The sequence below is a fragment of the Belonocnema kinseyi genome, chromosome 7 (genome assembly GCF_010883055.1).
Source record: "Belonocnema kinseyi isolate 2016_QV_RU_SX_M_011 chromosome 7, B_treatae_v1, whole genome shotgun sequence".
NCBI classification, from domain to species: Eukaryota; Metazoa; Arthropoda; class Insecta; order Hymenoptera; family Cynipidae; genus Belonocnema; species Belonocnema kinseyi.
The window spans coordinates 8,106,206-8,118,860 of record NC_046663.1 but is presented as its reverse complement, the minus strand read 5'-3'; the positions used below and the strand labels follow the sequence as shown (position 1 = coordinate 8,118,860).

The 12,655-nt window shown below is 25.2% G+C and overlaps 1 protein-coding gene across 1 annotated transcript in view; it reads right to left on the bottom strand.

The window, feature by feature from the left end:
- Positions 1–8,546: 8,546 nt before the first annotated feature.
- LOC117176336 (forkhead box protein P2) overlaps positions 8,547–12,655 on the bottom strand; it is a 78,243-nt gene continuing 74,134 nt past the window's right edge. Inside the window, exon 5 of the mRNA XM_033366576.1 lies at positions 8,547–8,602. Coding sequence (XP_033222467.1) covers positions 8,547–8,602 — 56 coding nt within the window. The remainder of the gene's footprint in view (positions 8,603–12,655) is intronic.

The window sequence follows — 12,655 nt, the reverse complement described above, 5'->3', positions numbered from 1 at the left end:
TGGCTTTTTATACGATCAGTAGTAGGACTCCGGGCCGTTTCGCAGTCGAAAATCTAACGGACTTCTTTTTCCATCGACGAACGTTAAAAAAAGAGGTCTATTGATTTTTCAGCTTTTGACACGGTCTCGGACTCCCACCGCAGTTTCACCAAGCACAATTCCTAGAGAGAAGTGCTGCGCGAACACAAACGTAGTGAACAATGAGGTTAATCTAAGTAAATTTGTCATGGGTCAAGCGACGAATTTTATTCCTATCGAGCTAAGGCTTCGCTGGTGGAAGTTATGAAGAAAATTTAGGTCCGCGCAATAAAAAATGCAAATATCGCGAATATCTTGAAAAAGAAGGACATCACACAAAAAAGAAGGACAGAAGGACAAACATGAAAAAAGAAGGACATGTCCTTCCAAAGAAGGACGTCTGGTCACCCTGCACTTGATCTTGGACGTCGATTATGACTCACATTTTCCACACTTTCTCGTCCACTCTTAAACTTTTTGGCCCAATCAAACACTTGAGTTTTAGACTGAGTATCATCCCCATACTGATCCTTCAATCGAGTCAAAATTTCGCACGGTTTAACGCCTTCTTTAGTTAAAAACTTGATTATAACCCGTTGTGCAACGGACGCTGGAACCTGTTGCTCACTCATAGCTGTACTGACGAATTGACTGAGTCAAACAGCTCACCAAGCGTTTTACCCACTCCTAATACACTACATTACAAGAACCTACACTGTAAGAGTGCTTGCGATTGGCTAAGAAAAGTATTTGTAAAATTCCGTTTTATATTTGATCCACCCTCGTACTATAATAAAAACCTGAACTGAAAAAAATTTACCAATAAAAATATTCTATCAGTAAAGATCAATCTGAATAAAAAATAAAATAAGATCAAAATTGAAGGAAAAAATCGTAAATAAAAATTAAGAACTCCCTGGCCAGTTATTTATAAAAAAAATAAAGCAAACTCTTATTGAATAAAATAAACTACTTTAACGGTAAGTGTAAAAAATCGATTTTTTACACTTACTGACATTTTTTTAAATAAATTTTTGGACTGAAAATTTAACTGTCGCATGAAAATTCATTTCTTTGACTAAAAATTCTTCTTTATTAAAAATTAATATTTCTGACCACAAATCTAACTACTCCAGTTTTTGTCAAAAAATTTCTTTTTCGATAGATATTTAATCTTCTTGGTTGAAAATTCATTAGTTTTAAATGAAAATTTAACTAGTTTGTCGAAAATTGATCTTTTTTGGTAGAAAATTCATCTTTTTGGTTAAAATTTTATTTATTTATTATTTTATTTCCTTAATTTATGAATTTATCTATTTTGTTAAAATTTCATTTATCGCTGTTGTCGAAAATCAATTTTTTACTAAAACTTTAACTATTTCATGTTTATTTTAAGAATTCTCTTCTTCAGTTGAAAATTTAGATGTTTGGTTGAAATTTTCTGTATTTTCTTAAAAATTTTTCTCTTGTGATAGAATACGAAACTTCTTAGTGACTGATTTAGTATGTATTTTGTTAAAAATGAATATTTTAGTTTGAAAATTAATTTTTTTATTACAAATTCTTTTTTTTTGTGTGTGTTAAAAATTAACTTTTCTAACTAAAAATTGCACTGCTCCATTTTCTGTAAACATTTTTTCTTTTGTGATAGACATTTAATCTTTATGATTGAAAATTCATCATTTCGTTTGAAAATTGGTCTTTTTGGGTAGAAAATTGATTTTGTGAATAAAAAACTCAATTATAGGGTTAATATTTTTTTTTTTTAATGAATTATTTTAATGAAATTTTAGCTATTTCATGTTTATTTTAACATTTATCTTCTACAGTTAAAAAATTTAACTATCAGGTTAGATTTTAATTTATTTCAATTAAAATTTCGATAATTTTATTGAAAAATTAATCATTATAGTTTGAAAATTCAAGTTTTTTTTATTGAAAATTTAAACTTCTTATTGAAAATTCGTCTCTTGCTTGAGAATGCGACTAAACTTGCTTTTTTGAAAATGCTATTACTTATTTAAAAATTCAACATTGTTGTTGAAAACTCACCAGAAAATTTGTCCTTTTGCATTGTAAATTAATCTATTATTTTTAGAAATTTATCTTTGTTTTCAAAATGCAATTATTTGGTTATTTAATTATTTAATTAATTTCAATATTTAACGAATTTGAAGGATGATTTTCTATTTGTAAAATTTTTATTGAGTTGGGAGGTAGGGAATTCTGTTTTTCAATTTTTTTAGAAGTAAAAGAGGAAAATTAAATAAAATAAATTAATTAATGGTTTAATTATTGGTTAATTAAATTAAATTATTTATATTTACCTACCTTCGTTAAAGAATGACCTGAAATGAAATTTTTTAAAAGTAAAATCTTTTTAAGTGACGCACTGTCAACTGATTAATTAATTTTAATTTTATTTCAATTTAATTTAATTTAATTAAACATTAATTAATCTCCAAAAGAAACTTCACAGGAGTCTCTCATTGGAAATTTATTCACACCCCCTCATGCCTGGGTGACTTAAATCTTATTTTCTGACTTTCTTCTCTCAGTTGACGAAAAAATCTTTACGTTCGAATTAAAAAATAACGTTTCGCGGTAAAAAATAGTCTATCTATTTTAGGTGTATTATGAGGCAATTTTTTGGCAATTATTTAGACAATTATGAGTTTTGAGCTTCCTTAAAAGTTTAAAATTTTGTTAAAAATTCATGTATTTCCGGTTAAAAAAAATCTGGTTGAAAATGTAACTATTTTGTTGAAAATTCATTTACTTTGTTCAAATTTATCTTCTTTTTTTGTTAGAAAATTAATCTTTTGGGTCGAAAATTCAAATATTGGGTTACATTTTTTTTAAGATTCATTATTTTATATGAAAATTAATTCCATTCTTTTAAAATGTAACTATTTTGTTGAAAATTCCTTTTTTTTTGTTGAGAAATATTTTTTATTCAGAATTGAGCTTTTTGAGTAAGTTTTGATATGAAAAAATAATTATTTTAATTTAAATAATTTCACATCCAACTCAATAAAAATGTTAAAAATAAAAAATTATCCTTCAGATTCATAAAATATTGAAAAAAAAAAATAATTTTCTCCTTTGAAGCTCGATGAAAATCCTTATAATAGAAAATTTAGTTTTTAATTAAAATAAAAATAAAAAAAATTTCTTGTTCCGATAAAAATGTAAAAAACAAAAAAGTTCCTCTTTCATACGATAAAAATTAAACACGCTTTCTTTTAAAATTAACATTGTGAAATTCAAACGTTTTTTTGTACAGAAATCAAATTGGATTATTTTTAAGTCGTTTAAAATTAACAATTGTTCAATTCTTATTTATACATCGAAATACAACCTACAAAATATTTATATTATTGAATATATAAATAAATATTTTAAAATCACAAAAATTAGCAACTTTTTTTAAAATTTTCAACGTTTAAACCTTGTTATTTTCAATTAAAGATTATATATACACCTAGTGATATTAAAAATATTAAATTATAATAATAAAAATCTAGACTGAAAAAATAATTTACCAAAAAGAATCTTATATGAGTAAAAATCAATTTAAAAATAAAATAATTCCTGATAAATAAATTTGTTCATGTAATATTTGCTCTAAATAAAAATAAACATTATTTCTAATTTCTTCATTATCGTGTAATTGTTAATAATTAAGTTATAACATCAGATTCATCAATTCGAAACTTTCATTTAAAAAAAAGGATTCACATTTTTTCGCAGTGTCGTTTTCTCCAGGCTTTTCACGGTCGGTAGACTTTCCAAAAAAATTTCTTTGCTTAAAAATTTAACTATTTTGTTGAATAAGTTTTTTTTTTTGTTGAATATTAATTTTTTGGATAAAGTTCCGAATAGGTGAACGTGACGATTTCCCTCACATTGCGTATACTTATAATATTTTGACGCGCTGATTACGAAAATGATAGTGAAAATTGGCAACTAGGCGATTTTCATCTTGAAATCGCGGAAAAACCATAAAGAATGTGGTTTTTTGCATTTATCACAGCCAATATGCAAAATCTCGCAAAATGCTTTAAATAAAAGTTGTAGATCTTATCGAAATACACATTTCTTATATGATACATTTTTTTCTACGAGTAATAGTTTCCGAGAAAATCACAGACATATCTGATGAAATGTAACAAATTTACAAATTTCAATGCAATTAGCGACAGGTCTTTCTCCATCATCCGCGCTCATAGTACTAAATTGTTGCATCGGCGGTGTCGGTGAAGTTGTTGAAATCGATGAGTGCAAAATCGGCTGTCGAAAATACGAGCGAGGACGTGTAGTAGCAGGATCATGGATTCTCGTAATGATCCACAAAGGACATTCCTACAACTATTGGTTGGAAATCTGTCCCGATAATAAGAGAGATCAGGCTACTTTAATTTCTTATAAGGATTATACAATCAAGACAATAAATAGAATATACTCAGAATTTCTAGTTAAAATAAATTAAAATATATTTAAAAATCATAAAAGTAAAAAAAATTTTTTAAATACAAAAGAAAATGCTTTTAAAAATACTCCAACCTTCCTGTGGTGAAAACCGAAACTAATGGAGAATGCTCATTGTTTTTTTTTTTTTTTATAAAAATCGAGATATCACTCATTTTCTTGGGAACTATCACTCGTAGAAAAAATGTGTATTTTTGTACGATCTACAACTTTTATTGGAAACATTTTGCGAGATTTTGCATTTTGGCTGAGATAAACCCAAAAAACCATATTTTTTATGGTTTTTTCGTAATTTCACCATGAAAATCGCCGAGTCGCCAATTTTCACTATCATTTTCGTAATCAGCGCGTCAAAATACATAAGTATACGCAGTGTGAAGGAAATCGTCACGTTCACCTATTCGAAACTGCATCCAAATTTTCTGAGATTTATTAATACTTTTTCTCTTGTAGTAGAATATTAATCTTGTTGTTCAATTTCTTAGATTAAAAAATTTCAAATTTGGTTGAAATTTCATGTATTTTGTTGAAAATTAATCTTTTTTTGGTAACAAATAAAAATCTTTAATTTAAAATTGAATTAATCCAGTTTTTTTTAATATAATTTTTTATAGATATTTAATATAACCTTCTTAATTGAAAATTCATCTGCTTGGTTAAAAATTTGTCATTTTTTATTTGAATATTCGTCATTTTAGTTAAAAAAAATAATGTCAAAACTTAAAAATTGTACTACGTTGTTAAAAATGTAACCATTAGTTTGAAAATTCCTTTAAAAGTTCAAAATTTGGTTGAGAATTTATGTGTTCTGTTAAAAATAAATATTTTTAGTTGAAGATACATTTCATTGATTGCAAGTTTGATTTGTTTGATTTTTTTGGTTGAAAATTTAAATATTCTATTTATGGTCAAAAGTTTATCTGCTTTAGATAGAAATTAAATCTTCTTAGTTTAAAATTCATCTGTTGGGTTGAAAATTATTTAATAAATTTTGACTATCAAAAATAATTATGTCAGTTTGAAAATTATTTAAAATGTTAAAAATAAAAAATAATCTCTTCCAATAAAGAAAAAAGACTGAACAAAATGTTCCTCTCTTCAACTCCAGAAAGAAAGAATGGTCTCTGCCAATTCAAAAAAAAAAAAAAAACAAAGAATCAAAATTTCTGAAATTTTCTCGTTTGAACATAAATGTAAAAAACCAAGTTTTCATTTGGAAAAAAATTAAATACGAGAATTCCTTCGCTTTCTTTTAAAATGAGAATTGTGAAATTAAACGTTTTTTTTTGTATCAATCCTTTTAAGTCGTTTCAATTTAATTATTAAATTCTTATTTATACATCAAAATAATTATATTATTTAATATATAAATAAATATTATAAAATTACAAAAAATAACATTTTTAAAAATTTTCAAAGTTAAAATCGGTAAATTGTTTAATTTTGAATATATAGGAATAGTCTTGTAAAATAAATGAGAGTTAAATATTTAGCAGTCAAACTTCAGTTTATTTTTTTAAATAATTGATTAATTTGTATTTACCTACCTTCAGAATGACGCACCGTCAACTGAATAATTTCATAACTGAAAAAATTAATAATTAAACGTAAAATTAAAAATCTATGGTATTGGCATCGTATTCTGAAAATTCTTGTTTTTAATTAAAGATTATATATATATACACCTAGTGATATTAAAAATATTAAATTATAATAAAAATCTAAACTGAAAAAATAATTGTCTAACAGGAATCTTATTTCAGTGAAGATAAATTTAAAAACAAAATAATTTTTTATTTAATAAAATAAATTACTTTAACGGTATAATGAGAAAAAAAATCAATTTTTACACTTACTGACATTTTATTCTTGAATTTCATTGCACATTTTGCTTTTTTTTTAGTAATAATTTGCTACTCGTTACATACGCATAGTAGAAATGTTATAAAAAAAACTAATCTACTTTTGTATATTTAATTCCGTCACTGTTGCTGTTATCATTACCAACACAGCTGCGCAATATTAAATCGTATTTTCATTTCTAATTCACATTATTTTTAATTTCTCCATTATCGTGTAATTATTAATAATTACGTTATAACATCAGATTCATCAATTCGAAACTCTCATTAAAAAAAAAAAAAAAAGATTGATATTTTTCGGCAGTGTCTTTTTTTCCCCCCAGGCTTTTCACGGTAGACTTTCCAAAAATCGATAAAGTCTATCGAAACAATGGACTCTCGGCTATTTGAATTATTATTATTTCGTTAATATCTGAGACCAATCTGTGTAGAAAAATTGACAGCAGTAGCAAAAAAAAAAAATCTTCTATGAAAATACAAAGAGGCATAAATTAAAAGCTATCGATATTTATTCTAAAAAAAAAACATATGTACATGCCTATACAAAACTTATTTCTAGAGCGATCAGATCTAGCTTAAAATGAAATGGAGAAGAAACTTAATCGGTACAATGAGAACTTAAAATCTTATATATGACATTGGTCCCATTTCTGACAAAGCAAAATCTGAACATTTCACTAGCAAAGTTCGACACGCATTCTTATAAACAATTCCGTAAACAACAAAGCTTTGTACTTGAGAGCAAAGAGAACTAATTTCACAATGAACACAAAAAGCGACGGAAGAATGCGATAACAGAAACTTAAATTACATCATTATTTTCGTTCGAGAAAAATACAAAAAAAAAAAAAAGGGGGGGTACACAAACACACACTCAAAAGGGTGTTGTACCAAAAAATTTATTATCCTTTTTATAAGGTCTCGTTTTCTTTTTTCGGGTGAAGTGCGTTGACAAAAATCGGTAGTAGAAATTTATATCGTCGGGAAAAATTGATTGATTGGCCTTTAGTCGAAGCGAAATTAGTAATGCATAGCAGCACTCTCTTCAATAATTACTGCCTTCTCAGATTCTTCAATTTTTTTTTTTTTTTTTTTCTTTCAGGCGTATTACTAATGCGATTAAATAGTCGAGGTAATTCACAGCATAAAAGTTCTTACAGTCGGCTAATATGCGAATGATAAAAAGTTTAAGTAGTTTTCTTTTCGATTCGAACATTCCCCAAAATCCACTTTTTTTTGTTTTGTTTTTTCTTTCACCGAAATTTGGAAATAGAAATTTCGATCAAATGAAAATAACTCGGGGATTTTGCGGAAAATTCATCGGCTCACTAGATCTCGATTATCCTTAAAAATAATGAATCTCTCGATGAATTCTTATTATGGTTGTGGTGTTTTTTTTTTCTTCTTCTTCTTCTTTTTCGGACTACGGTTAAATACAATGTAGAAGCACAATTGATTAATTTTAGGGTCGACTTAAATTAGATATATTTTACAATTCAGATGCCCTTTTGTACTCTACTTGTTTATGTGGTTTTTCTAAATTCCTATGGTCAGGCATTTTACATTCATATTACTTATTAGTCCAGCGGTGTATAAAAAAGTATAATACATCATCAGTCTGGCCCGACCGCTCGAGGAGGTTTCTTGGTAAATACGAAATACCATTTACAAGGGGGGAGGGAGGGGTTCTTGTTATTATAATTATAATCCTAATTCTTAAAAATTAGGAAAATCACCACGACTCTCTTTTCACACCTTTACAATTTACGTAATTCCGACTATTTTTTTTTTCTTTCTCTCTTTTGCTCGAGATTTATTTTTGTCTTCTCGTTTGCCTCACGTGAAAAAAAAAAATTCACACTCTCATCAATACTTCTGCGAATCATCTAAATTGTTTTTTTTTTTCCTTTCTTTTTTTTCAATCTCCAAAAGAAACTTCACAGGAGTCTCTCATTGGAAATTTATTCACACCCCCTCACGCCTGGTTGACTTAAATCTTATTTTCTGACTTTCTTCTCTCAGTTGACGAAAAATTCTTTACGTTCGAATTAAAAAATAACGTTGTTTCGCGGTAAAAAATAGTCTATCTATTTTAGGTGTATTTTTAGTTTTCCTGCAGCTTCTTATCACATATCGAACTGTCTTCTTTCTTTCTTTATTTTTTTTTTTCGTTTCCTAATCAGCGACAAACACGACACGATCATCATTTTCATGCGATTGAGTATTCCAACCTTGGATGAGAATTTTCACGAAAATTTATTTATTTAGGCAAAAGTATATCAAAAATTGTGATATAGGTTTAATTTTTAAAATAGAAAACACCATTTCTTTAATTGTTGTTGGCAATTTCACAAGTTTTATGAAATTTTTGAGGATTTCGAAAAGGCATTTTAATTAATAATTAATTAAATTCTTTAAATTCATTTTAAGAATTTATTTCGTTGCAAATTTTTGCATTTTGTTAAAAAAAAAAAAACTTTGTCTCTCGTGATAGAATATTAATCTTTTTGGTGACTAATTTCTTATCTTAAAAAATTGACTATTAGGTTGAAAAATTCTGAATTCATTTATCTTGTTAGAAATTCTTTTTTTTTTTTCGTCAAAAATTAATCTTTTTCGCTGAAAATTATTTTTGTTAGTCTTTTTATTTTAATAAAGTAGTTGAATTTTAAAAAACAAAAAAGATGACTAACAAAAAGTCTAATTCTGACAAAAAAATATATAATTTTTCTAACAAGAAGTGATTTTAAGAAATCTCAAGATATTTTTTATGTTCAAAGAATTTGAAGGGATTTTAACAAAGAATCCAGAATAATTTAATGATTTTCAAAAAAATTTCGAAGATTTCTTACAGAATCCAAAAAGATTGAGGAATTTAAAAGAGATTTTATCAGATTTTAAGACAGTTTAAGCGAGTTTAAAGATTTTCAAGCGAATTATTAAAAAGTTATTCAAACAATTTTCGTTTGAATTTGAATAGATTTCAAGAGATTTAAACGAAATTCAACGATTTTAAAGGAATTAGAAATTTTAATTAATTTTAGTCACTTTCGAAATATTTTTAAATGATTTTGAAAAAATTGAAGGGATTTCAAACAAAATTTCGGAGGGGTTTAAGGATTTTCAAGAATTTAAAAAAAATGTTAAAGAATTCAAAAAGTTTTTAGAATTTCAAAGAGATTTTATAACGTTTTAGGTAATTTTAAAGAATTTTAAGCGAATTATTAAAAAGTTATTCAAAAAATTGTCAATAAATTTGAATAGATTTGGAGAGATTTAAACAAATTTAAAGATTTTTTAGGAGACTAAGATAATTTAAAGAATTTTAAAAGATTTTATATAATTTTAGTCCATTTCGAATTTTTTAAAATGAATTTGAAAAAATTGAAGGGATTTCAAAAAAAATTATGAGGGGTTTAAGGATTTTCAAGAATTTTTCAAATTCTAAAACTTTTTTGGATTTTATAAAATCTTTTAAATCTTTCAAATTCTAAAACTTTTTCGGATTTTTTAAAGAGATTTTATCAAGTTTTAAGTGATTTTAAAGAATTTCAAGCAATTTATTTTAAAAATACAATGATTTTTAAGGAATTTAAGAAATTTCAGGGATTTTAATTAATTTTAGTAGCTTTCGAAAGATTTTACATGATTTTGAAGAATTTTTAGAGGATTTAAACAAAAATTCTGAGTTTAAGGATTTTCAAGAAATTTCTCAGGATTTTTAAAAGTTCAAGTAAACATTTAACTCTAGATATTTTTAATTATTTCAAAACATATAAAGGAATTTTTTTTAAATTAAAAAAAATGTAATAATTTTCAAAGATTTTTTAAAGAATCTAAACATTTTTAAGAATTTACCAGAGATTTTAAAATTTTTTAATAATTTTAAGTGATTTTAAAGAACGTCATGGGAATTCTTAAAAAGTTATGCAACAAATTTTCAATAAATTTGAATACATTTCAAGATTTTTTAGGTATTTAAGAAATTTTAAGGATTTAAAAAAAAAAGATTCAAGATACTTTTAAAGATTTAAACAATTTGAAAGGATTTTTAAAAAATTCAAAAAAATTGAAAGATTTTCAAGAAATTTCAAACCTTTTTTAATGAATCCAAAAAGATTAAAGATTTTTATAAATCTTACAAGATTTCTAAGAATTTAAGTGTTTTCGACGGAATTTTAAAGTTTCTTTTTCAAAGATTTAAAAATTATTCAAAAATATTTAAGGATTTACAAGAGATTTTTTTCAAAAAGTTTATTTCAAAAAAATTAAAGATTTTAAGAATTTTAATTAATTTTGGATAATTTTGCAAGATTTAAAATAATTCGAAAGAAGTTGAAAAGATTTCAAAAAAAAATCTGAGTATAAGAATTTTCAAGATATCTTACATAATTTCTGATTCAAGTAACTTTAAGGGATTTTAAAGTTTCTTTTTAAAGGATTTAAAAATAATTCAAAAAGATTGAAGAATTTACAGGAGGTTTTATAAGATTTTAAGACAGTTTTACTAATTTTAGAGAAAGTCAAGCGATTTATTGAAAAGTTATTGAAAAAAATGTCAATGAATTCGAAAAGATTTCGAGGGATTTGAAAAAAAAAAATCAAAGATTTTAAGGAATTTAAGAAATTTTGAAGGATTTTGAAAAAATTCAGTCAAATTCAAAAGATTTTTAATTATTATAAAGAAGTTGAAGAGATTTCAACAAAATTCCGAAGAATTTAAGAATTGTTTTTAAATCTTAGAATATTTCTAAGAATTTAAGTGCTTTCGACGGGATTTTAAAGTTTCTTTTTAAAAGGATTTCAAAATAATTCAAAAAAATTTAAGGATTTACAAGAGATTTTACACAAATTTAAGACAATTTTTGTCATTCCAAAGAATGCCCAGCTATACTTTAATGTCAAGATGAATTTTCAAACAAGAAGATTAATTTTTCACAAAAAAAAAAAAATACGATTTTTCAGCAAAGTACATGAATTTTTAATTTTAATTTTCAAAGTTTATTCAAGAAAATTTCAATGAGATGAATTTTCAAACAAGAAGATTAATTTTATACCAAAAAATACGATTTTTCAGCAAAATACATGGATTTTTAATTTTAATTTTGAAAGTTTATTCAAAAAAATTTCAAGGGATTTAAAAAGAATGTGAAAATTTCAAGGATTTTTAAGAGATTTTAGCGAATTTAGGAAAATTTTTAAGGATTTTGAGGTTTTATTAGTCAAATTCAAAAGATTTTAAATTATTTTGAAGTTCAAGAGATTTTCACAAAATTTACGAGGAGTTTAAGGATTTTCAAGAAATTTTACATGATTTTTCAAAATTCAAATATTCTTTACGTGATTTTAAAGTTTCTTTTTGAAGAATTTAAAAACATTCAAAAATATTTCATGATTTACAAGAGATTTTACGCAAATTTAAGACAGTTTCTGTGATTTTAAAAAATGTCAAGCGAGTTTTTGGAAATTTATTTAAAAAGATTTCAAGGTATATGAAAAAATCTTAAAGATTTTAAGGATTTTCAAGAGATTTGACATAATTTTTAGTCAATTTCGAAAAACTTTTAAAGATTTTAAACGACAGTAAAAAAAATTGAAGGGATTTCCAAACAAAAAAAATTCGGAAAAGTTTCAAGATTTTCAAGAAATCTTCAAGGATTTTTAAAAGTGCAAAAATAATCAAAACACTGCGAAAATTTGAAAATGGTCTCCACCAATTATCAACAAAAAATCTGAAAAGCAAAGCGATATCACAAATTTTCACTAACTTTCATCTGAAAAAAAAAAAAATTCAGCAAAACCTGCAATCATCAATTAGAATACACAATCAAAAGGCCCTTGAGGATAATTCAATTCTAAGTCTTTAGCAGATAAACTAATAAATCACATGATCTCGCCTCTTTATAAAAATGACTGTTTATAAAATTGCCATTAAAAAATAATTTCTTTCTTCTCTTTATAAAATGATTCCCTCTTAAAAAATCTACATTACTCTATCACTAAACAAGGATTTATGTAACTTAGAAATGCACTCTTCCAAAGAATTCAGAAGCCCTTTCCAGAAAATCACTCTCCAATCATAATTTACTCTCTCTCTCTCTCAGAAAATTCAGCTTCTCCCCATACATTCCGCAAATGTATGACAAAAACTTAAGTACAAAAAAATAAAACCGCCCCATATCGAAAAACAAAACGAGCTTCTGAACCCTCCAAAACACCAGAGTTGTGTGTCTGTAAATCACAAAAATCGGGGAGGTGTGTGTGGGGAAAAAAAAAAAAAAAAA